This window comes from Nematostella vectensis, chromosome 8 (genome assembly GCF_932526225.1).
Source record: "Nematostella vectensis chromosome 8, jaNemVect1.1, whole genome shotgun sequence".
NCBI classification, from domain to species: domain Eukaryota; kingdom Metazoa; phylum Cnidaria; class Anthozoa; order Actiniaria; family Edwardsiidae; genus Nematostella; species Nematostella vectensis.
This window is the reverse complement of record NC_064041.1, coordinates 11,818,247-11,844,818: the sequence shown is the minus strand read 5'-3', so window position 1 is coordinate 11,844,818 and position 26,572 is coordinate 11,818,247. Positions and strand designations below refer to the sequence as shown.

The following is a 26,572-nucleotide window of genomic DNA, read 5'->3' as shown; positions in this document are numbered from 1 at the left end:
ACAAAGACATTTTATCAACCAGAGTTTTAAGGTTTCAAAGTGCGTGTTTGAGAACAAAATCTCAGTGCTTTCGATGGATTTCCTAAACTCAAATCAGTTCACAACATCTTCAATGTACAATCAACTGAAAGTATTGTTTAATTGTTGATTTTCCTTAATTTTTTTTTTACCAAGAAAGGAGGAATATAGAATTGATTCAAATCGTTCGCACGGATTTTGTTAGTCAAATCTAACGTTCTCAAAGAAGCAAAGTAACATGCAAAATGTTTCGTTAATCCATCTAAAAAAACCCTTTGTGGCATCTTTGTTACATAGCAGATGTTATGTGATCCAGTAAAGGTTATTTTTGTACCATTTTGACCTCCTGAAATGAAGTATTTTGAGATGAGACTAACCATGTAAATTCACACGTGGTCAAATTTTTGAATTCACCCCGGCCTTATTTAGCTAAAATGAATATCATTATATAGATTTTTTCACAAAAATAAGAAGCCTTTATCCATACAGCAGTTAATTAGTGGGTAGATAATTCATTCGCACCAGACTAGAGGCAGTGTACTTCTCGAAACACTGCAAAATCCCCACTGTGAGACTAAAAAATTTAGATCTTGCTGTCAGAATCCTGCGTGAATTCTGATGTCTTTGTGCACGGTTTCCCGTCATTTTTTAACAAAACGATCCTCTCATGGGCTGTAATTATCCTCTCTAGAGCTATCATGTCAGGTTTTCTAATTATCTTCCTTTACCCAGCCTTAAAAGCGAGAAAACAATGGAAATATTGCGATTTTCAAGCGCTATCGGGTCTCCAAGAATTCAACATGGCGGTCGCGCGAGACAAGTGATTTCACTACAAGGCACTGTTCTATTGTTCGATTGCTAGGAGATGTGCAAAAGAGCTCATTTGATTGGTCAATTTCTTTCTGCAGCTGAATTTTCAAAAGCTTTACTTGCCAGGGAGGGGAGCTAGAGGGGTTTTTCTCGCGCGCGCGAAAACCGGGCGGTACAGGGCGGTATAGGGAAATATGACAGTTTTTCCGCCGGGCATTTCAGGGCGTTATGGGAGCGAATGGGTTAAGGCATGTAAGGGCAGTTCACCTAACTACTATCTTTAAGGCATGTAAGGGCAGTTACAAAGCTCAATGAGCTACAAATTAGCAATTTAAATAACCTTAAATAAATTTATCCTGTGACTTTCTCTGGTGTTTTCAATCTAACTCCATTCTATTTTTCCTTTTCTCCAGGTGCACATAATATGGAGCTATTTGCGATTTACACACAGCTCAAAGTCACGTATAATAAAGTTGCATCATATGAAAATATTCAGTTAGAGTGTTTGTAATGGATAAGGCTAAGGCTAAGCTATGCATACTTCACAAACTTCAACCCATTTTAACTGGTCCAGCAACTTGAAGTTTCAGAGGCTTCCTTGCAACCAAATTATTTACATTTTGAAATCAACTAGAAAATGGGACTATTAAGTCACTAACTTTGAGCCCTGCTTGGTTTCACAGAGAGAGCTTGTGCACATCATAGAAGGGCTCTGCAAAGGGCATGGTTGTTTGGATCGTGCTGATGTCCTGAATTTGACAGCAGCCTTAGCAGCATCAGGCCTTCCACAGGCAATAGAGTCCCCAGCGAGTAGAGACGAGGATGCATCTGCAGTGCCATACTACAGCAAGGATCTGCTGCAGCAGCTACAACTTGGAAATACAGATGATGGAGATAGCAAGAGTCTGCAGGCTTCTAGGTACAATACAGTTTTTTTAAGCGATAAAACTTTGAGAGGTTAAAAAAACTCGTCACACTTGTATGCTAAAAGTGGTTTAACCACCACTTTGGAAAGCTTGAAAACAGTTAGAGTTAGTTAAAATACTCAGAATGACGGACTATAGATATATCGTGCTAAGTACATGTACATAGTATTTTCAACTCGCACTAAGCAGGTGGGTAAAGGCAGATTAAACAATGCATTTTTAGGCTTTGGAACAGGCTGAACATTTACTCAAACCTTGACATTGTTTAATAGATTCTCTACACTACCATAGAAAAGTTGGCTTCTTTCTCTTTATCAGCACAAGATGATACACTGAAAGACTTAGGGTGAAAAGTGTCAAATGTATTTTTCATACTTTGTAGTTGGGACGCAAAAGAACAAACTGCCAACCAAGATACAAAGAGCTACTTCTCTGACTGCAACATCAGAGCGTTGCGGGAGCTTGGTGGCGGCCAAATTTTACTGGACACATGTCTAGGATTGCCTTCCCTACGGTACATTAGTGAATTCCACGGCATGAAACTGGACCCCAAGCAAGAAGTGACACTTAAGACCATCGATGGTCTATCTAGTGATGCGGTGCCATCAATCAACATACAATGGTTAGTCTTTTTAGACTACAATCCTGGTCTAAACTGTTGAGATGTTTCTCAAATTTTACTTCAAAATTTACTTCCCCCTTTTAGTAAAATACCCTTAATATTTATTCACACTGTGCAGCATTCTGTCACACACAACATTGTTTTGTGGGAGGTATGTAGGGAAGTTAGGGCAATTGACAGATTTAAAGGAAATGCTTCTTACCTATTGTACTGGGCCGGGTCCCTAGAAAGCAGGTTAACACTAACACTCAGGGATGAATGCCCTTTTGGGCTGATGTTCATTATGATTAATATCGTTTAATAAAAAAATACTAGTTTCTTGTTATTTTCATAATGTCAAAAGGTTAATGCCAGTTATTGTCTGGTTAGCACTTTCCCAGTATAAAACTGTGACTATAAAAATCATTAACTGTGACTATTAAAATCATACTTTCTAGTTCTCAGAAATTATTAACTATAACTGTGTCTCATTGTTGTGTATTTTATGATACAGCTTGCAGGATTTGTGTTCAGAGCTAGCACTGACCTCAAGCATCCTATCCCTGCCTGTACTTGAACCTCTTACACCCACCAGAGTACACCAACTTGCTCTTATTGCACTCGGCTGCATCAACATCGCAGTAACTGTTGGCACTGGGAACTTTGCTATTGATGCACCTTCGACAACAGCAACAAGCAAGCCTAAAGCCACGCCAGGGAAGCCATCCTTGAGCAGAGGAGCCAAGGGAACTGGGAAGACAATTGCTGAGGAGAAACTAGAGAAGTGTATTGGCACTATTGTAGACAGGAGTGTGAGTATGACTTTTTAGATGAAAATTGTCCAGTTAAGGGGGAACCGGGATATAATGATTGTTTTACATCACTATAGCATGAAGTTCCAAAATTCAGGGGGGGGGGAGGTGTAACATAAACATAAAAACTAGGTGACTCAATTTTAATTGTATTCTCTCAGCTGTGTTGTAAACCTTATAATCCCTCCTCTAGATCCACTAATGCTGCACTGTGCAAGAGCTTAAAAATAACCATCCATAATATAATTCAGATACTGCAATAAAAACAATAGTTATATTAAAGTGCATATGAACACAGAAGGCAGCGATGTACAGTATCTTGAACATTTTTTGTACCTTGTGTCTCCCACATGTATCCAACCAGTGCTGTCTCATCTTACAGCTTGGTGTGTTTGACGTGATCTGTAATCTCATCGCCTCTTCATACCGCGCTGGGGGTCAAGTGCTTCATAACTTCTACATGATGTCATCCTTCATCATTCTGAGGACCCTCCAGCATGTCCTGTACGCTACTACCACAGACGTGCCAGACAAACCCCAAGATACTGCCTGTGTCAAGTATGCCTGGTAAGTACTGAGCTATGTTTCAGCACCATATCATGCCCTAAAAGGGCCAAAGAGAGATCCAATTTTCAATTCATTTATGCGATTTTGACCAAGCAAAAAGGAGGACAAGCTAAAGAAGTGCATTTACAAGAAAAATGGTCATTTATTTTTTTGAGATATGGTGTACATATCCCTTGCGTATATAATAAAATGATTGTTCAGGCAAACATAACCCTCAAAATAGTCACTGAGGGATTACCAGATTTTTCTGTGGTTGTTGACAGTGATTTGAAGAGTGTGTTTTCCACCCATATTACTGTTTGCACACTCACAGCCAGTTTATCCAGCATCAGAGCATGTTTCCCATGCTGTTTAAATGGGACTTAGAACATCTCTGTTAACATAGGACATAGAAGATCTGTGTGTCACACTTCTACTTCAAGATCATGTGGATAATGTGGTATATAGATCTCAATAATATTGTACAGCTAATGTTTTCATTATCAATATCTGTAGGCTATCTGGTACTAATGGGTATGTGGTTGCCATGGCATCCCGTGCAATTTCTCTGCTTGTCGCTATGATGGAAGAGCTTCAAGTGGAAGGTGTTATACGTGAGGATGATGCTCAACATGCCGACTCTCTCAAGGTCACCTCATCCTGTTCAGCATGGCAGAGGATGCAGATATTAATGGACAGAGTACCTCTTGTTAACATTCTTCTCGTGCAGTTTGCCAATCTATATCGTACGGTAAGTGCATAACAACACTTTACGAGAAAAAAAATATCAGCAGAAAAGTCTTGCTTTTATCTTGATGCAATTCTCATGATGCTATTGGTACTGGTACTTATTATTTGTATTTACATACCTGCTTTTTGAAAAAAATATACAAATTTACAAAATTTACAAAAAAGACATTTGCTGTTGGTCCTTGAAGCATTCCTTTGAATATGTGTATACTAAAATATATACAGTGAGATAAAATCAGTGTGATCCACTGTTAAAGGCTATTGGTTTTCAGGCATCCAGTGCCATGGCCTCTAATCAGACTACCCCAAAGCCCAAAACACCAGCCAAGGCAGACTCCGGAAAGAAAACTCCTTCTCAGTCAAAAAGAGATGACCCTGCAACTGTGTCCTATTCAGATGGGAGTAGTGAGGGTATGTCAATTCTGTTTATTTCATAGGAAGTATGAAGATGGGACCACCCATGTTTATTAGGGCTCAATTTGTGTACTTATTGCTTGTGAGGTGATCTTGAATGTGCTTTGTGAGCTACACTGTACTGTAGCAAAAGAGGACTTGGGCTTTGAGATCATGGGTACTTGGACTTTGAGATCATGGGTAGGTAAGTGGGTGGGTGGGTGGGTGGGTAGGATCTTTATTAAAAACAATAGTTACATGCAAACGTGTAACTTTACAATTCTAGTGAGAAAAACAAACTATTATTTGTAAATTCATAAACATTACTGGATACTACATTAGAGATCTATGTACCGGATTAGGTCTTTACAAAATTGAAAAGGCATCTGTTAATAAAAGAACGCTTAAAGCTCTCAGTATGTACACGAGGCAGAATGTAGTTATAGCTCTCAGACACCTATTCCTTTGAGGGGGCAATAAATCGTGGAGTTGGTGGTTGCTGTTCCCAGTAATCTTGACCTAGAGATGAGATCAGCAATGGGAAAGTACTCGCTAGTGTAACCATAACGAAAAGCTCTTTTGCAAAACTTATCTATACGTGAGAGATAGTAAGTATGGTGGGCAGAGGCCCAGACCTCCATCGCGTAGGTAAAAAGTGACATTAAAAGACTATTAAAAAGCACCTTGAGGTCATGTGAAGAGTGTCCATAGTACTTACACACCCTAAAAATATACAATCTGGAACTAGCTTTCGACAACATGTTTTCAAATTGAGTGTCCCAATTACACGAAGTTTGAAGTTTGTGGCCAGCATGATTTACCTCCTAACTTAGGACTCGGGCGAAAACAGCTCCAAAGTATGAGCCAATTTACCGACAATTTGTGTGAAAATGTTCAACTTTGATTGGTCGATATCTGCAAGCATTTTGGTATTGCGGTAGTCCTGTGGTCTCCAAGAAATGCCTGGAAAAGGCTCATTGATTATTTAGTTCAAAAAACCTGAAAATGTCATAACTTTATTACAACTAGAATACAAACTATATGAATTACAGAGGTTTGTGGCTAAAATACAACTTCTGCTTCAAAAACAACCTGACTGATTAAAATTTGGTCATAAACCGGGAGATTTAAGGTAAATACCAGGAGGCTGGGAGATTTCTTAAAAAAACTGGAGTCTCCCGGCAAAACTGGGGGGTTGGCAGGTATGCACATGGGTTTTTACTGTAATTTATCACCACCCTTCTGAGAAAGATTATATTGATAATCATGGAAAACAAATAGTCATCTCTGAACACTTGTAAAACTACAATAATTAAAAAAAACTTGATTATTTTACAGATGAAGACTCCCTATTTGGAAGACTATTTGAGGACATCCTTTCCTCTGATCCTGGTTATGACAAGTCAGAGGCTTTCTCTGCCAAAGATGATACAGATGAAGGGGACTTATCTGAAGAGAGTCTGACAAGCTCTGGAAAAGGGACATCCAAAATCACTCCAGAAGCTGTAAGTGCTAACTTTATTTCCATAATCTGTGAACTCACCTTCATGAATTCCAAACTACAAAGTTTTCATCCACAATCAGACACGGGACCATAATAAACCATTTCATGACTTTTACCTACAGTACTGTGCCTAAACTCTCCCAAAATCGTCTTGTCATTGCAGTACCTCTCTCTGGCAGCACGCACAGTGCAGTTTGTTGTGAATCATCTCCTGACCAATCAGCTAACAGAGCTGCGGCATTATGTCAAGGATTCTTTTACACCCCCACTTGTTAAAGGCCTTGCTGCCATTATGAAAGATCTGGACAAAAATACAGTGCTCTGTAAAGTTTCTGAGTTCGGCTCCCTGTGCAGTGCTGTGGACCAGGCAGGACATGTGCTTTTGGTAGAAGAAATATTGCCAGACACACTCCAGGTACGTATGTATCCATAACTCTGCAAAACACACTCCAGTACAGCACTCATGTTTTCATAACCATGCCAGACACATTCCAGGTTTAACACTCATATATCCATAACCCTGGGGGTGACAACCCTGGAACAAAAGCTGCAATATTTCTTGTTAGCACATGCTTTTTTTGTCCCCTGATAAGATGAACTCCTGATAACCTATTAAGACTTCCCCTGGAGGTTTGAGCTATATCGCATGTATCAGTACGTAACCTGAAGTTTTTTTAATAGAACCTTCTGCTTTCTGAATTGGGGCTGTCGCCAGACCAAGAGGGTGCCTGGCCTCTTAGGGTCAGCACCAGGAGTCTGGGTGTACTTGCTAGGGTTCTGCTGGGTAGAAGACAAAGGTTCTATAAACAGCAAGGTTTCTTGGACCTACCAGACTTTGTGCAGGTCTGGACCAGGTTCATAAGCACCCTCAAGAACAGTGCAATGTCAGAAAGAATTTCTCTTCAGACTGAAGGTAATTACAAGTATAAGGTCCATGTTAATTTGAAATAAGGAAATATTTTTTACAAGAAACCTGCTTTTTTTAGTACGGTACTTCCTGGTATATAATGTGCACTTTTTTACTGGAAAAATGACATTCAAAATAGGGGTGCGGATTATACGCAGAACCCATTGTTTTGCTGTTGGAAAATTAGCATAATTATAAAAAACAAGAATAATAAACTTGTGAATTGCTTGTTGGCACAATGTATTTAGTGCTAACCATAGTTAACAAAAGATTGTTGGGAAATGTGGGTAATGTGAGCACAAAAGGGCGGTAACAAAAGCAGATTAAATAGAGTTTCAAATGTCTACTAGAGCAAAACGAGAACGAACAAAAACTAAGGTATCATTGGTTTGTTTTCTATTTCTCACTTTCAGCGTCCAATTGGAATCTTAGAATTTCGATCCATGAATAAATTTGAACTACTATATAAACGACCGTGACGCGCATGTTACTCATCAGATAATTATAATTGATTGAACACACAAAATGTCGTCAATGTAATCTTTTTGTGTTATTGATTTTTGGGTCATTTTCGGAGGTTGTTATGGGGGCAAACCTTTCTCCAGTGAAATTTTGAAAAGTTTATAAATATCATGGAAGGCATTTCAAGGGCAACATAATGTATTTTTTTTACTATTTCTGGTATCCAGAAAAAATAAAACCAACTCCATTGTCACAATTTGAAACTTATTCTGTTCATTATGCCTTTTTTCAGACATCAATGTAGAGCATTTCCAGCTGCTGCTGTTTATCTTCCATAATCTGTCATTTGCCCAACGTGAAGCACTGCTAATGAAGTGTTCCGAGGCGCTCATGGCTGTTGCCAAATCACCTACCTTATTGACCAGCACACCGCTCATTCTGTCAAGGCTGCTTTTGCTTCAAGACTACATGCTGCATCACTTCTCCTTACCCCCAGAGGAACTATTGAAACAGGTGTGCTTGATTAACTTCCATGGGCTCAGTATATATACATAAGTAGGAGCAGACAACTTCCCTTCAGAAACTGATCCAGGAGTAATAATAAGGGGTAGCTAAGCACTTACTGGACAGCATTAGCTTAAAGGATCATTGCTCATCGACAAAAACAAATAGTTGACAGACACTGAAGAGCAAAGCCCAAAAGTAAAGCCTGAAGCATTGCACTTACTGGACAGTGATAGCTCAAAAGAGTCATTGCACATCAGCTAGACAGACAGTACATTATCTTATTACACCTTGTAAGATAAAGATAACAACAAAGGAAAGGAGGGACCAGATCCATTTTTCTTCCTTGGATGGGATTACAACGCATGCTCGGCCAATCCCTACTGCAGACTCACCCATGCCCTACAGTACATGAACTTATGGAACTTATGAAATTACGGATCTTATGCCTCCATTAGTTCTGGTAGGCACAATCAAATGAGGATAAAAAAATATTTATTGTAAAGCATTTTAAGATTTTTTTTCATCTAGGGCCCATAATCAACCAATTCTATTTGTATTGCTTATTTATACAAACCATTTAATTAATAAAAAATAATAATAAACAATAATATCTACCTTCCAGAAGCTCATACTGTAAGTAGATGCTCCCCTCTTTTCTTGTGAAATGAGGATTGGCTAAACTTCTGGCTTGTTCTATAGAACAAGTGTGATCCTGTTTTTTTGTCCTCTACCTAGTTTCCTCTCATTGTTTAAGAAAATGACACACAAGCAGATACCATAGTTCATAGGTTGAATAACTTGTGTGCTTATTGCAAAAAAAATTATATGAAAAGTTGTGCACTTTTCCATCCACACATTACAGTTGATTACTGCTCTTATTCAACTGTTCAATATGCAGGTCCAGCATAACCTCTTTAGAAGAAGTTCAAGTCCATCGGATGATGACATTCCACAGGGCATGTTCTTCAGTTTTGTCGGGCAAGAGGAGGAAAACTACCAGCAGGCTGCTATGAAGTACTATGCTTCTGTTGGCATGGCAACTGGCCAGACTGACATATGCACCATGTCCCCAAGGTTCTATGATGTCAGACCTGCTTCCTCTTCAGTTGATGACTACCACATGCTTGACAAGGTGAGTTTGACAAGTACAGTATTATTATTATTATTATTATTATTATTATTATTATTATTATTATTATTATTATTATTATTATTATTATTATTATTATTATTATTATTGTTGTTGTTGTTGTTGTTGTTGCTGTTGATGTTGTTATTTTTGTGTTTATTTAAATGTTATTATACTTCAAACAGAAAATTCAGGGTTAAAACAGAAATCAATTCAAATAATTCAAGTTACCTTTTTCACTTGGAATTTTAAGTTGCAGATATGTATGCATCAGCGTAGAATTGACATTTACTATGTTTTCAGAAAGGTGTAAAGCATACCATTTTAACCCATTGACTCCTGGCTTTTTTGGAGCTGAATTTACAAAAAAACAGACTGAAAACAGATACCTCCCCCCCTATTCTGAGTTTTATACAGCCCGTCAAAGTCAAACACAGCTGCACCTAGTCAGCGGTATCCAAGCTTTTCAACAGTGCTTTGCGGTCCCCACTTTTAATCCCTCGTCGATGTGCTGAAGCCAGCACAAGTTGATGGTTGCTTGTATTTTTCATCAAAAATACAGCTATGAGCATATTAGGGGAGTGTCTCAGGACATCATGAAGTCTTTTGGGGCATAATTGAGTGCTTTGCTTGTGGATATTTGCAAGCAAAGGTGGATTCATGATGATTTTTTCTTGTTTGGCTTTGCCCGGATGAGAAAATAATTTTCTAATGAATCACCACAGCTCTCCTAAATGCTGTCTTTTCTGAAACCAAATTGATTCCAAAATTGTTTACACTGCTATTCTGGGTCTGTATGGCCTGGAATTGATTCATTTGGCTTCGGGGTGAAAAGACTTATAAAAAACCATCTGACTTTGGGGAGAGGAGTGTTGACTGGCCCTCCCCTCGTGAATTTTCCCCTGTATCTCCCAGAATGCTTTGCAATACGTAAACATATTTTCGTGGTTGTACAATCCTTCAAGGAATGGGCATTGTGTTTTGAGGCCAAGGAAATGTACCTGGAGGATCAGAATAAAGGTATCTATTTGTGTCTTGAGCTGTGTTTGCTGATCTCTCTCCCTTGTGTGGTATTTTGAGCGTTTTATTGAGAGGGGTGATTCTGCTTTTCTCTCCTTGTTCGATTTGAGATTTGTCAAAGAACCTGTGCTATTATTTGGCTTAAGAGTAGATGCCAACACCTTGGTTGGATGCATATCTGCAAGACCATTTATCCCTTAGACTGATGCCTGAGTATCTTCATCTTGTTGTGTTTATTTTGAATTTATGAATTTTTTGGGTTGTGGGTACTTCCCAAAGCCGGTACAGGCCGGTTCAGGGGTCAATGTGTTAACCTTGTCTTGATTTATTTCCTAGATAAAAGATGTACATACACAGAATTCATAGTCGGTCTCTCCTCCCCACCTCCACTCCAGCCATTTTCTTCTCTTGGGGATTTTGGACCACCTATTGTTTAAATGCTATTTTGCTTATTTCAGGGCTGCACGATTCTATTGAAAATGAAAGGAGATGAAGGCTACACCTATGATGACTTCTACTCTGCTATACTCACCCTAATGATGGCAGGCACCCAGTGTGACAAGCTACACCATTCAGGCCAGCCACAGCTGAAACCCCTAGATGCAGCTGTCATTCGCCACTGCACTGGACTGTGTTGGCGGCTATTGGGGTCACTGCCACCATCAGCCCAGTACTTCAACAAACTTCTCAACGAACTGCAGCTTAAAAGTGTTAGTAACAAGGTAAGTACTGTACCCTTAAACTTAAAACATTGTACAATGCCTGGAATAAGTCCTTGCTTTCCACAAGCAAATAATCAATAAGTCATCTTTATTCATATATATTTTTCCTCTTTTTTTAATAATAATAAAAAAAACCAGTACTTTAGTGAGTTAAAAGAGTTGGCTAGTTTGCAACTTTTTATGGAAAGAGTGCTAGGGATTTCCTTTTTTCTAAGCATTTAGAATGGCATTTAGAATGGTTCTATTAAGAGTGGTTCTATTTAGAATGGTTCTATTTAGAGGCATTTTATACACAGGAATAGGATGTTTCTGGTCCTAGACTGTTTTATATAGGCAGTGGAGTGTCTTTTTGCATGCAATTTTGTAGGTAAAGTCAGTATTATTATGCTATGTTTTTTATGTGCAGTTAGAGAAGAAGCACTTGTCTTATCTGCTATGTAACCTTCACTGGACTGGCCGAATGTGCAGTGGGCTAGACACCACATACCAGGACTTTCTCAAGGTACAATCTAGGCCATAGCTATTTCTTCAATCTTTGACCTGGAGAACATCTGTTCAGATACAGGATCTCTAGCTAATGTAGGAAGGAACCTTTTCTAGTAAAAAAAAAATTACAAAATAATTATTATTAATAATAATTATTTTATATTATGCATTATTTGTGCAAATGTAGTTATACATACCTAGGGGTGATCAGGGTGTTTGTACACCCTCCTGGCCACCAAATAGTGAATAATTTCAAGGAAAGTCAAATAATATCGATATGCTACCTGGGTACATGCCTGGATATACCCTGAGTTTCTTTTGGTTTCAATATCACACTGTCATGGCTTCCAAATAATTATTAGGGATGATCTGACATCATAGCTGTCAAGGAAGTTTAAATGATTTTATTTTAACTGTTAAAGAGCTGGCTAGTGGCGCAGGGAGTCGCAAAAGAAGATGCTGAATCCACCCTGGCTACTGCTGTTAGACTGAGTGGTAACCTTACTGAGACGATCACGATTACCAAGAAATACCTGCAAGAGGTAGGCATAGTCTTGAAAAAACATAACCACACAATATCATAACCTAGATATATCTTCAAGAGGTGAAGTATTATTATTTAGACTATTGATATTTCAAAAAAAACACCTGGAAGCGCAAGCCTACTTGTAGTAATCTCATGTAAGAAGTGAAAAACTTCACATTCTAGATTACGAGGAGAAATTTGAAAAGGAAACAAATATATTGAACTAAATTGAATTGAAACGTTTCAAAAGGGGAACATTGTCAAGATTTATATAAAAAATTATATAACCTAACCCAGACCATCACCTGTAACAATGTTTGTCCCATGGTTAAACATGACAGTAGTCATATTGTAGCACCTTTCTACGACTTTGACTTGACCATTTTGTACCTGGATTGAACTAGGTCCTCTAACTCCAAATGGTAATCCCATGTCATCACTTACATTTAGAACTCTCCCCCTTTTTTTGCAGGTGTCAGACTTGAGTGAGTTCTCCGGGAACCTCGATACTTCAGGCCTTCCTAGCCTTCACTGGGTAATGGCTCTGAATCTTATTGTCACCAAGACACATCTGATGCTGGACAAGCTGTTTGGTAATATAGACGAGGATCCTGACCTTACTCAGGTCATGCAGATAGCCAAGGAACTGGTGCCAGTAATCCTCAAACTTATTCCACCATTCCAGAAGTTTGCAAGGTAAGACTGTTCACTGTACAATTTATGCAGGCAAATCACGCCTAACATTTTACGCTCCTACAGTACTGAATACCAAGCCACATAAAGCATCCAAAGTCTTATCCAAGTAATTAATTGACATACCTATTAGATATTGCTTTTCAATTATCAGACTTTAATTGTGGGTCATTAATGTTTTTATGTTTTATTAAAAGTAGACCACTGCATTTAGCAATAGCAAAGGCATGGTTGAAGGACATTCTATGGAAAAAAATATAAAGATGTTTATTTATGTCATTTACCAATTACAATTAAAAATATCATAATAGCTCTCCGAAAAAACAACTGATGGAAATGGATACTTTGCCACACCTATTTTACTCGGGTGACAAAATGGCTATTGACACACAATCACTTTAACCCATTGACTCCTGGCTTTTTTGGAGCTGAATTTACAAAAAACAGACTGAAAACAGATACCCCCCCCCCTATTCTGAGTTTTATACAGCCCGTCAAAGTCAAACACAGCTGCACCTAGTCAGCGGTATCCAAGCTTCCCAACAGTGCTTTGCAGTCCCCACTTTTAATCCCTCGTCGAGGTGCTGAAGCCAGCACAAGTTGATGGTTGCTCGTATTTTTCATAAAAAATACAGCTATGAGCATATTAGGAGAGTGTCTCAGGACATCATGAAGTCTTTTGGGGTATAATTGAGTGCTTTGCTTATGGATATTTGCAAGCAAAGGTGGATTCATGATGATTTTTTCTTGTTTGGCTTTGCCCGGATGAGAAAATAATTTTCTAATGAATCACCACAGCTCTCCTAAATGCTGTCTTTTCTGAAACCAAATTGATTGCAAAATTGTTTACACTGCTATTCTGGGTCTGTATGGCCTGGAATTGATTCGTTTGGCTTCGGGGTGAAAAGACTTATAAAAAACCATCTGACTTTGGGGAGAGGAGTGTTGACTGGCCCTCCCCTCGTGAATTTTCCCCTGGATCTCCCAGAATGCTTTGCAATTCGTAAAGATATTTTCGTGGTTGTACAATCCTTCAAGGAATGAACATTGTGTCTTGAGGCCAAGGAAATGTACCTGGAGGATCAGAATAAAGGTATCTATTTGTGTCTTGAGCTGTGTTTGCTGATTTCTCTCCCTTGTGTGGTATTTTGAGCGTTTTATTGAGAGGGGTGGTTCTGCTTTTCTCTCCTTGTTCGATTTGAGATTTGTCAAAGAACCTGTGCTATTATTTGGCTTAAGAGTAGGTGCCAACACCTTGGTTGGATGCATATCTGCAAGACCATGTATCCCTTAGACTGATGCCTGAGTATCTTCATCTTGTTGTGTTTATTTTGAATTTATGAATTTTTTGGGTTGTGGGTACTTCCCAAAGCCGGTACAGGCCGGTTGAGGGATCAATGTGTTTACCAACACACCCTAAAAATCATGCTTGCCTCACTGCCTGAGAACAATGCATTTTTCGCAAGCTTAGGTGCATACAACAGTGTAGGCAAATTCTGCTTGATATACAAACAAGCCTCCTTTAAGTTATGGCTGATATTATAACAGATAATTCTTATGTTAAAACCATTAGGGAAACCACAGGGAGCCCAAATTCTATAAAAATATTTGCCTTTATAAATTCAAAGCAGCAGTGTCAACCCACTTTTGGTACTTTTCCTGTATATTCACCGTCAAAGTAATCTTATCACAAAACCTTGCCTGAATCTGATGTTTTCTTGGGCATTTTTTTCTAAAAAAGCTATGCATATCATCCCTATCAATGAGTCCAGTCATGTCCAAGTAAAAAAAAATCTATTTTCTAGGTTAAAGATATTCACTTGCTAGAAATGGCATATATGTGATCCAATCCACTGGTGTATGTCACAGCACAAGTCTAAAAAGGTCTAGTTATTTTGATTAAAATCTAGGGGTGGTTGATTAACCCATTGACTCCTGGCTTTTTTGGAGCTGAATTTACAAAAAACAGACTGAAAACAGATACCTCCCCCCCTATTCTGAGTTTTATACAGCCCGTCAAAGTCAAACACAGCTGCACCTAGTCAGCGGTATCCAAGCTTCCCAACAGTGCTTTGCAGTCCCCACTTTTAATCCCTCGTCGATGTGCTGAAGCCAGCACAAGTTGATGGTTGCTTGTATTTTTCATCAAAAATACAGCTATGAGCATATTAGGAGAGTGTCTCAGGACATCATGAAGTCTTTTGGGGTATAATTGAGTGCTTTGCTTATGGATATTTGCAAGCAAAGGTGGATTCATGATGATTTTTTCTTGTTTGGCTTTGCCCGGATGAGAAAATAATTTTCTAATGAATCACCACAGCTCTCCTAAATGCTGTCTTTTCTGAAACCAAATTGATTGCAAAATTGTTTACACTGCTATTCTGGGTCTGTATGGCCTGGAATTGATTCGTTTGGCTTCGGGGTGAAAAGACTTATAAAAAACCATCTGACTTTGGGGAGAGGAGTGTTGACTGGCCCTCCCCTCGTGAATTTTCCCCTGGATCTCCCAGAATGCTTTGCAATACGTAAAGATATTTTCGTGGTTGTACAATCCTTCAAGGAATGAACATTGTGTCTTGAGGCCAAGGAAATGTACCTGGAGGATCAGAATAAAGGTATCTATTTGTGTCTTGAGCTGTGTTTGCTGATTTCTCTCCCTTGTGTGGTATTTTGAGCGTTTTATTGAGAGGGGTGATTCTGCTTTTCTCTTCTTGTTCGATTTGAGATTTGTCAAAGAACCTGTGCTATTATTTGGCTTAAGAGTAGATGCCAACACCTTGGTTGGATGCATATCTGCAAGACCATGTATCCCTTAGACTGATGCCTGAGTATCTTCATCTTGTTGTGTTTATTTTTAATTTATGAATTTTTTGGGTTGTGGGTACTTCCCAAAGCCAGTGCAGGCCGGTTGAGGGGTCAATGTGTTAACTTGACCTAGAAATGCTTTAAAAATAGTGAAAATGTTTATTCTATTTGTTAATATCTGATTTACTATTTCCAGGTTCTCTCTACTATCTCGTGTGGTGGAAGAGCAGCTGGGGTGCCAAGCTTTGTCAGAGGAAAACAGACGAATACTCTCGCCTGAGGCCATGTCTGCCTACTCCAATGTTATAAAGATCGGTTGTATGCAACTGCCAAAGCAGCCGTCGCTATCAATGACAGTTTGCACAGGTACTTGGCAATAACTAGATTTTTATGGTCATCATAATGCAACATATTAAAGCCGCATTGTCACCAGTTTACTTCCAGAGGTCCGACAGAAACCTCAACCGTTAAAAGACAAAAGAATCAATTAAAATCCGAGATATTTTACAGGCCATCCGCTTTAAACTATCAATCACATCCTCAAAGAAACTTCCAATAGACACACTGCTTTCAGTATTTTAAAATATATTTTTCACCTTTTCCGTTAAAAATCATCAGATATTGTTACGTAATTGACCGGAAGTAAACTGGCGACAATGCGGCCTTAAGTGTTGTTGTTAACAATAAATCACTTAAGAATATGCAATTAAAAGCTTCATACTATAATACATATTGGATTCTGAAGGGTACTGGAGAAACTTATGAGATTTTGAATAAAATGAGTGACAAAACATGTAACCATGTAGCAAGTGATGCTAGTGATGGTTTTGATATAATAAATATCATTGTCACGTTTATGATGACAACTTCATGATTAATAGTTATAGTGATGATGGTAATAGTAATGGTGATGGTGAAGGAGATGATGATGGTGATGATGATTGATTGTGATGAAGATGGTGATGGTGATGGAGATGGTGATTGTGATGAAGATGGTGATGGTGATGGAGATGGTGATGGTGTTGGCAAGATAATGATAGTGATTGTGATGATTATACTAGGAGTACTAATGGCAATGGAAGTGCACTGTGGTGATGATAGTTATGCATTTGTTGTAGTGATAGTGGTCAGATTGATAGCTTTGATTATATTGATGTTGTTGATTGTAATTACTAATGCTGTAAGCACTTGCCGAATTAAACAGAAATAATAAAATGAAATATAAAATGAAACATCAAAATGAAAAAACACTCCCTGTTACAGGTCTCCCATCTGTTGTCCAAGTAGCAATATTAAAATGGAACAACATGGTGCTGTCAAATTTCCCATCCATTACTTCCTGGCGCAAGAATGCCAGTGAAGACAGTGCTACCACCAACACCATAGAAAACTTCCTGGACTCCCTGGTGTCTGCCCACCTGTCAGCCATGTGCGGAACCAACCCCTTTTGGCTCGCACCAGGTCTCAAGCATACTCTAAAGTCACTGCTACAGCTGGCAGCTGACCTCATCATGTGAGTTCAATTTAGTTGGTCAGTCAGTCCATCAGTTAGTGCTATTGTTTATTCAGTCTAAGGGCATTTTTATACTAAAGCCATGTGCAAACAGTGCCTGCATTGCTGAATGCTAGTGCTGTTTTTTTACCTTTTATGGTAGTGCTGTTTCTTCGACTTGTGGTTAGTCAACATGGCCAAAGTATGGACAGTTTTAATGCATTCATTTTATTCATTTTCATTTGAATCGAACTGGATTGGTTTCATTGTCTGTTTAGTTCCCAAGAGTTTGCAAGAATTTGAAATTCAGCCAAACTATTTGTGGGTTTGGTGATCAATCCAGTGAACACCTAAAGAAAGAACCTACAGACTGAAATTGGAAATTTTAAGCACATTTTTATAGGAACCTTATCATCCTGGCAGGGAAGAATGGATTCTTATTTGAAAGATCACTCAAATACTGATTTGATTCAGCATTGATTGTTATAGTTAACAGGCATTCTGATCAGTGACTGTTATTGTCTGGCACAAATTAAAAAAAAAGAACCAATAAGAAAAAAAGGAAAAAAAGGCACCCCAATTTATAAGAATCTATTTATTTTGAAATTTCGAGGTTCTTAGTATATGCAGGTGTTTAATGTACTCTAATTCAATGGATTTTTCCAGGTGGTGCCCGAAAGAAGAAGGTTCCATCCACACGGTGTATGCTGAAGAGCTGACAAGCAGCTGTGTTCCTCTGATGGTTGACGTTACCACAGAATATGTGGCGGAGATGACTTCTGGTATCCTGGAAAGGGTGGTTGGCTGTTCCGATGGTGAGGCATTTGCAAGGAGCCTCCATTGTTATGTGCTGCGGAATTGCCAGAAACTACTGAGGGAGCAGGCTATACTGGACAAAGACAGGTATTGCAGGAACTTGGATGTTACTGTTTTCAGGGCTTGATTTTAGGGTTTCTGAGGGAGCAGGCTATACTGGACAAAGACAGGTATTGCAGGAACTTGGATGTTACTGTTTTCAGGGCTTGATTTTAGGGTTTCTGAAAACTTACCTGAGTTAAGAAATTGGACAGCATTAACACTGTAGTTTTAGTTAATTTAGTTCTAAAGTTATTTGGGTTTCATTGTATTGTATTTACTCAGAGTTCAAGAGGTTTGTCTGTATATTATTTGTTATTATTTTTGTTGGGGAGTGACCCTGAGAGGGGACTCAAGAAATGGGTGCATGTTTGGAGTTGGTTGTTAAAGTACTATTTGTCTCACGTCTTTCAAGCCTGTACATTGGGGAAGAGGTTCTGCTGGAATGCTGGAAATATGTAGAATCTTTGCTGGAGCGTCATACTGGACGGGAATTGCTTGATGAGGAGTTTGACGGGAAGCAGTTGGTGTATGTCATCGTTCTGTCATCAAACCAGAGCGTCTCCCTCAACTATGTCAACAGGACACTGAAGCTGCTAGTCAGGATCCTGCAACTTGGTGAGCCCTGAATTCGCCTCTATACTACACACCATCATCATCTTAATTAATGATGTCATTATTACCAGGCCATCATCATGGTTGTTGTGATTGTGTATGACACCATATTGATATTGTTGTGTTTATCACAACATTCATCTTCTTCAGAGATATGTTATCATTGTTGTAATAGTTTATCACACCATTATTATCTTCTTTAGAGATATGTCATCATTGTTGTGATTGTTTATCACACCATTATTATCTTCTTCAGAGATATGTTATCATTATTGTGATTGTTTATCATACCATTATTATCTTCTTCAGAGATATGTTACCATTATTGTGATTGTTTATCACACCATTATTACCTTTTTTTAGGATATGTCATCATTGTGATTGTTTATCACATCATTATCATCTTCCTTAGGATATGTCATCATTGTTGTGATTGTTTATCATACCATTATTATCTTTTTTAGGTTATGTCATCTTTGTTGTGATTGTTTATCACACTAGTATAATCTTCTTTAGGATATGTCATCATTGTTTTGATTGTTTATCACACCATTATCATCTTCTTTAGAGATATGTCATTGTTATTCTAACCATCATGGTTATTGTGATCTTTGTGCTTATATCACACCATCATCTTTTTTTAGTTGTGTCATCTTGATTTTTATCATCATCATGGTTTTTCATGTCCCTAAGCTCATGATTTTTACTAGTAACACTTGTATTTAGAAGATCAATTAAAATAGGGCAGAGTGGGTAACAAAACAACAGAGAACCCTCCTGTTCACTCCATCCTTATGTACGAAATACAAAGAAAGGAAGCAATTTTCTGTTTGATTGATTACATTACATTTACTCTCTTTAATGTCTAAGTCGGGTAAGTATACAACCTGGATACACCTAAAATTTGATCATTCTGCATGATTTTGACTGTTGCTTTGCGAAGAAGTAACACTGAAATCACTGTGCAATTGATTCTCCAATTTATCATGACTACCTTGCAGGCGAGAAGCATGCATCAGAAACAGCCGTCAAGTCTTTGTGCCATGCAATGTCTGAGATGAACTCTATCCCTTCTTCCGCCCTTGAGGCGTGGCTGACCAGGATTGTCATTGGCATCCAAGAGGACTGTGAGAATACCGGCAAGATGGCGGACAATAGGATGCTCTTGCAGTCTTTTGCATCTCACTTGGTCAAAGATACAAGGTAATGGTGCCAGTGCGAAAAATGCAAGACTAGTTCCAGTACCGCATGGTTAAACCAGCCTTTTTGTTTTGAAATGCCGGCGTTTTACCAGCGAACTGTCACATTTTGGCGAAAGCTAAGAAAACTAGACCAAACTTAAGGCTATAATTTTTGTTATGACTCCCTCATTATCAAACAAATCACGCGCAGAGCACGCGCATGCACATACATTATTCAGCACTGGCAGTGATGGCTAGTTTTTCAAAACATGTGGCAGGGTGCTTGGTGGAAATTTTTTTGTTCATCCAATGAAGCAAATTCCTTATTTTATTTTATTTTTCCTGTGCAGGGACACATAATCACATGAAACTAGACAACTTGAAACAGTCTACAGGCATTCAACAACAAATAAGGGAATTCTGAGTTAAATTAACAATTGAGGCGGTTACATGGAAATGAGCTAAAATAGATGTAGTCTAGATAAATTTAAAGATTAAATTCATCAGTGTTTATTCTTTTTCAGTCCATTCATCTTGTGTGATGTATGGTCTAAGAAAAAAAAACAAGACAATGCAGGGAAAATTGTGAAAATTGAAAACAAAACAAATGATTTTTATAGGTTCTACTTTAGTGTCCTCATTGCATATTGTTCCACTGTAAAATGACTAAATGTTCATTTTCCACAGTGCTGTTAGCCAGAGTGTGTCCACAGCTCTGCTAAAGGCCCTGATTCCTCTGGGAAGCAAACTGCTGGAGCTCGCAGGGAAGGAGTTGTCCAGTGCTGGGGCCAAGTTCAGTGATGTGATCAACACAGCCTCTATCCTGGCAAGTGGAAATGACAGCAATGGACACATCTTGCTTTGCCAGGCTGCTATTGGCTGGCTACATACTTGGTAACAGAAAGATAAATTTTGTCATTGCTGTTCTCAATGCTATTCATTGCTTAAATACTTGGCAACATGAGGTTATTCATTTTGCTAAGTAACAAAATATGTTGCTTATCTGTCTTTGTTGCTAATGGCTGGCTAGATATGTACTGTGTAACAAAATGATATATTTTTATCACTTTTGCTGTACAGTAGATGCTATTCCTTCCACTTCTACTGCTGTTGTTTCTTTTGTTGTTGTTGCTTGTTGTTGTGGTTGCTGTTGTTGTTGTGGTTGCTGTTGTTGTTGTGGTTGCTGTTGTTGTTGTGGTTGCTGTTGTTGTTTCTTTTGTTGTTGTTCTTGTTGTTGCTTGTTGTTGCTTGTTGTTGCTTGTTGTTGTTGTTGTTGTTGTGGTTGCTGTTGTTGTTGTTGTTGTGGTTGCTGTTGTTGTTGTTGTTGTGGTTGCTGTTGTTTTTTCTTTTGTTGTTCTTGTTGTTGCTTGTTGTTGCTTGTTGTTGCTTGCTGTTGTTGTTGTTGCTTGTTGTTGCTTGCTGTTGTTGTTGTTGTTGTGGTTGCTGTTGTTGTTGTTGTTGTGGTTGCTGTTGTTGTTGTTGTTGTGGTTGCTGTTGTTGTTGTTGTTGCTTGTTGTTGTTGTTGTTGTTGCTTGTTGTTGTTGTGGTTGCTGTTGTTGTTGTTGTTGTGGTTGCTTGTTGTTGTTGTTGTTGTTGTTGCTTGTTGTTGTTGTTGTTGTTGTGGTTGTTGTTGTTGTTGTGGTTGCTGTTGTTGTTGTTGTTGTTGTGGTTGTTGTTGCTTGTTGTTGCTTGCTGTTGTTGTTGTTGTTGTGGTTGCTGTTGTTGTTTCTTTTTTGTTGTTGCTGATGCTTTTTCTCGGTTGCTTTAGTTTTATGTTGTAGTTAACAGAGCAAAAAATGGCAAGTTTTCCCAAAATAAGGTCTGGTTAACTTCGGTAAGCTTGAATTTTTGCATAGAGGTTCCTTATGTTATGTAAAACAACATATCAAAAAGTATTTTTTTTTAATGGATTCGTCTTCGAGATATGAGGCTTGAAGTGCAATTTTCAAATGTTCAAGTATGAATTCTCCTCGTTTTTAGGGAGAAATCGGGCTCTGATCAGAAATTAAGCCAAGTTTGCTCGCTAATATCTAAATTTCATATCCTCTAAATTTCTTTAAAATTTGGAATTAAGCTTTTGGTCAGAGGAACTCCATGTATGTGGAATCTTGAGCTTATATATTAAAAATTGGAAAATTTCATGCCATTTTTTTCATTGTAGTTAGTGTTGTTAGTTCTGTTTTTTTTTTTAATTGCTACAGCCATTATTGTCCTTTTACTTCTGTTAATTGTTGCCTATATAACCTACAAAGACATGCCTGTGGTATTTTGCTTGGGTAGTATTTCATCATGTTACTGTTGTCATTTTACTTCTCGGGTTTATTGTTGCCTATATTCCACATTTTCTGACCGTGATACCTCTTCAGCCAATCCGAACTTCACACAGATGACCCAGCACCCTCAAGGCAGGAGAGCAGTTCTGTAGAAATGGTAGGCCCGTTGCTAGCCTACCTGGCTGAGCTTGTCCTGGCACTAAGGCACACTATGTATAAGGAGAGCCCTCCATCACCACGGGCTACCCATACAGATGGGGATACCGCTGCCCAGGAGTTGGACTCTGACTGGATGGACGACATTGGTGGTGATGAAGATGACAGTGGTGGTGAAGAATCGGTATGTATAGTATGATGACAGTGATGATTATGTTAAGTGGGGTCATGATGTAGATGATTTCAGCTGTAAAAAGTAAGGATGTAGGGCATGACTGTGACAATTGTAAAAAATGAATTGGTGATGAAGATGATAGTGGTAGTGAAGAGTCGGTATTTAGGGTATGATGATGGTGGCAATTGTAATAATTGAGATATTGGTGAATATGACATGATGATGATGAAGATTAAAGGTGGTCTTGGGATGAAGATGGTAGCCATACTGAAGAGTCGGTATGTAGCCTATGATGATGGTGGCGATTGTAATATGTAAGGTGGTGATGAAGATAACGGCATGGGTGAAGAGTGTATAATGCAGTGAAGATTGTAGTATGCAAGGTGGTGACAGTGTTTGTGGCAAAGAAGATGACAGCCATGGTAAAGAGTAGTGACAACGATTGTAGAGGTGATTGTAATTGTGCAAGTGGTTATGATGATAGTGCTGTAGAAGAGACAGTGACAGTGTCTGTGATGATATTATATTTAAGAGTAACTTTAAACAATTGAGCATGCTCCACATTAAAAGAGGATAAAGGAATTCATTAAACAGTAATCCATGTCCAAAGATTGTTTTCAAATACAGTAAGCTTTGCATGTTCATCATCCGACAGAATAAGTTAATGAACCAAATACCTGATCCACACTGTTGCTCTCTTTTTCAGGACGAGGACTCATTAAGCAACAAGCTCTGTACATTCACTGTCACCCAGAAAGAGTTCATGAACCAGCACTGGTACCACTGCCATACGTGCAAGATGAACGATGGGGTCGGAGTGTGCACCGTCTGTGCCAAGGTGTGTCACAAAGACCATGATGTCACTTACGCCAAGTATGGGTCATTCTTCTGCGACTGTGGTGCTAAGGAAGACGGCAGTTGTCAGGTAACATGTCAATGTGCGCACTGGAATGATACTCGTACCTTTACTGGTGTTATCGACTCTGTCATTTTATATTCATACTTAAATATCCCTTGTCAGCCACACCTTTGTTATAGTTTCCCTTGAATATTGGAAGGCACATAATGTGCTAAAATCTCGAAATAACCATCTAAAAATAAAGTTTAAAACTGTATTCAGCAAATTCAACCAAAGATATCGCATTGGCTTCCCCAAATCAGCCGATGGAAATGGATGCTTTCTCATGCTTGGTACTTTGTTAGGATGACAAAATGGTGGCTGACAAAGGCTGTTAAATACTGAACAAAGCATTAATATTGTGGATTTTGTTTGCTTCTGAAATATGCATCTCAATAGCATTGTTTCTGTGTGTGTGTTTATGCAGTAAAGATCTGTTACACATTTCTGAAAAAGGGTCTTCAATAGTATTGAATTACATTAATATGAAACCTTTTTTCCCAGGCATTAGTCAAACGAGTCCCTAGCATTATGAAGGATGCCAACTCATCTAATGCCACGACAGCAGCATTTGCTAATGGACCTGAATCAGACGAGACACTAGAAGAGACAGACAACGCCCCAAGAAGGTCCTCCAGCAGCTCCGCCCTGCATGGCAATGGTGGCCAGGGGGGTGCTGGTTCTGCTAGTATTGCCTCAGGGGGGCTGGGTCCTGAGGATGCATCTACAACTCCTAAGGCCATTCAAGCACTAGCCAGTCAAATTGAGGTAAAGGTCTTGGGTCTCTGTATAGGTGTCTAACTGCAGCAGAGTGTGGAGAGGGTTTGTGTGGGCCATCTACGATGAGTCCAAAGGATGAGGATGATGAGACAAGATTGAGGAATGCTTTCTTGATTTATTATCATGGCTGGAAAAAGGCAGTTTAGTTTGCGAATAATATCAGACAGTTCTATCAGCATAAGTATGCAATAAAATATAAATTATATTTATAAAACCATAACTCCTACCTTTTGTGTGCAGAAACAAAAGGACTCACTGCTCAAGATGCTTGAAACTTCACCCCTGATGACATCAGTACTGCAGCTACTAAATTCCCTCATGAGCCCTGTTCTTGAGTCTAGCGGTCACTCATCATCAGCTACTAGTGCTGCCCAGCTCCTAAAGACTGCACTTGATGACCTTCACACTGAAGAGAAGACAATCGAGACATCAGATCAACTCATGGTTAGTGCATGTTGAATATGTTATAGCGGGAGACTCTTGCCCTGTAATGTATTGAGGTTAGCATCTGCCCTGAGGATATTTAAATAAAGTCTCCAGAGTTGAATAACAGTGATTATTTTATTTAATTAATGTCCAATACACTACCAGTAGTGGTAAATATGTCAATGAGACGTCTAACCATCTCATGTTTAATTTTCAATATTTATGGATGATAAAAAATTCTAATTAATAACCATGTTTCACTGCCTTTAAATATATGGCCAGATTATGGGTTTCAGTCTGGACTAGACCAGTGAAGTGCCACTAAGACATTCACAAGCTGTAGGACAGCCAACATAATTTAAATTGCCCATATTGTAATCGTCAGGTACCTACCCTCGGTTCACAAGAAGGAGCCTTTGAGAATGTCCGCATGACATTCAGTGGTGAGCAAGGACAGACTATCCGGCAGCTGATAGGTGCACATGTGTTACGACGTGTTGCAATGTGTTGCTTGGCATCACCTAAAGGCCGTCGACAGCACCTTGCCGTCAGTCACGAGAAAGGAAAGGTGGGTCTGTAAATGGTCTTGTGCTGTGTGTTTGTGTAGACTGCTGCAGGTTGAGTGGTAGTGAAGTGTTTAGTTAAGTACTGACAGAATGCCGCAATTCGCCGACGTTCGGCATCTGAAAACACCCGTAATTCGCTGAAAATTCGGCGGCGCCGAAATTCTTTTGTTTGGCACGCTCCCGAAATATCGGCGAATTTTCACCTAAGCAAAAATTTTAGGCAAATGTAGTTCTAGCCGAATTTCGCCTAAATTTCGCCGTTCTAAATTTCGGATAGACTTATATGCACAGCAAAAATTCCTGAGAATGTACAGACACTAATCTGCTGTTGGCAAAGCGGTTTCACAGAACTTTTAATTATATTTTTTTAGAGACAGATGATTCTTCTTGATCGGTTTTATGTTTTATGCGTGGTTATGACATGGCTATGTTGTGGCTGCTTGTGACCATGTTGTGTGGTGTGTTATGTTACAAAAGCTTGTAAGAGTTGCTTCACAGAGCAAGGATAACCTTTATTTCTATTCTTAGATAACAGTGTTGCAGTTGTCTGCCCTGTTGAAGCAGGCAGACTCCAGCAAGAGAAAGTTGACCCTGACCCGGCTGGCGACAGCTCAAGTACCATTCACCGTGCTCTCCATCACAGGTACAGCATGGGGTATTGTTGGTCCAATACTGCTGCAGGTCTTTTTCAACAATGTTCACAACACCCTCATTGGACTTGCAAGGCATTGGAGAATAGGGGGTGCTGGAACTGCGAGTTCTGCCTCAGAGGGGCTGGGGTTTTACTCTATGCTGTTTCTTACTTCACTTGAAGCCGTCTTGTCACCAGTTTTTACTTTCTAAGGGCCGGAGGAAACCTCAACCATCAAGAGACAAAAGAATCTATTAGAATCCACCACTATCAATCCACCCTATATTATCAGTCACATCCTCAAAGAAACTTCCAATAGACACACTTTTACAAATTTGAAATATGTTTCACAGAGATTGGGGATTGTTACATAATCGACTGGAAGTAAACTGGTGATAATGCAGCTTTAAGTCTATCTAGCCACCAACACTCAGTATTCTCCAATTAATTTTGTTCTCTCTTATTTACAGGTAACCAGTGCAACGAGGACTTCCTGGCCGTGTGTGGACTGAAGGATTGTCATGTGCTTACCTTCAGTAGCTCTGGGTCAGTGGTAGACCATCTTGCCCTTCACCCACAGCTTGAGACAGGGAGCTTTATCATCAAGGCTGTGTGGTTACCAGGGTCACAGACAGAGCTTGCAGTGGTCACAGCGGACTTTGTAAAGGTGAGGGATGTGTGCAATTATTATCAAAGATTGTCAACCAGATTGCCATTTGATTTGCTTAATAGAGGGAGTAATTTTTATGCCATAAACTCTTGCCCCTATATTAACCTACTCATAAGCCTAGCTAAAGTGTGAAAATTAATTGAATTTAGTACATTTAGCAGTAAAACTATTGAAAAAACTGGAGAAAGCTTTATCAATATTCAAACGCTTTAAATTGGGATCACTTCACGTATCTGG

General features: G+C 39.0%; 1 protein-coding gene across 1 annotated transcript in view; it reads left to right on the top strand.

Annotated features, from left to right (window-relative positions):
* Positions 1-26,572, top strand: part of LOC5515332 (E3 ubiquitin-protein ligase UBR4) — a 99,576-nt gene that overhangs the window by 1,863 nt on the left and 71,141 nt on the right. The window contains exons 4-31 of the mRNA XM_048731809.1: positions 1,512-1,747; positions 2,137-2,376; positions 2,870-3,167; positions 3,550-3,734; positions 4,230-4,464; positions 4,736-4,874; positions 6,195-6,361; positions 6,524-6,775; positions 7,042-7,273; positions 8,022-8,242; positions 9,135-9,368; positions 10,844-11,107; positions 11,514-11,609; positions 12,016-12,135; positions 12,592-12,815; positions 15,814-15,983; positions 16,881-17,130; positions 17,776-18,012; positions 18,380-18,582; positions 19,581-19,782; positions 20,448-20,654; positions 22,127-22,373; positions 23,071-23,289; positions 23,767-24,030; positions 24,283-24,486; positions 24,854-25,036; positions 25,563-25,677; positions 26,136-26,332. Of these exons, the coding sequence (XP_048587766.1) occupies positions 1,512-1,747; positions 2,137-2,376; positions 2,870-3,167; positions 3,550-3,734; positions 4,230-4,464; positions 4,736-4,874; positions 6,195-6,361; positions 6,524-6,775; positions 7,042-7,273; positions 8,022-8,242; positions 9,135-9,368; positions 10,844-11,107; positions 11,514-11,609; positions 12,016-12,135; positions 12,592-12,815; positions 15,814-15,983; positions 16,881-17,130; positions 17,776-18,012; positions 18,380-18,582; positions 19,581-19,782; positions 20,448-20,654; positions 22,127-22,373; positions 23,071-23,289; positions 23,767-24,030; positions 24,283-24,486; positions 24,854-25,036; positions 25,563-25,677; positions 26,136-26,332 (5,841 nt within the window). The remainder of the gene's footprint in view (positions 1-1,511; positions 1,748-2,136; positions 2,377-2,869; positions 3,168-3,549; positions 3,735-4,229; positions 4,465-4,735; positions 4,875-6,194; positions 6,362-6,523; positions 6,776-7,041; positions 7,274-8,021; positions 8,243-9,134; positions 9,369-10,843; positions 11,108-11,513; positions 11,610-12,015; positions 12,136-12,591; positions 12,816-15,813; positions 15,984-16,880; positions 17,131-17,775; positions 18,013-18,379; positions 18,583-19,580; positions 19,783-20,447; positions 20,655-22,126; positions 22,374-23,070; positions 23,290-23,766; positions 24,031-24,282; positions 24,487-24,853; positions 25,037-25,562; positions 25,678-26,135; positions 26,333-26,572) is intronic.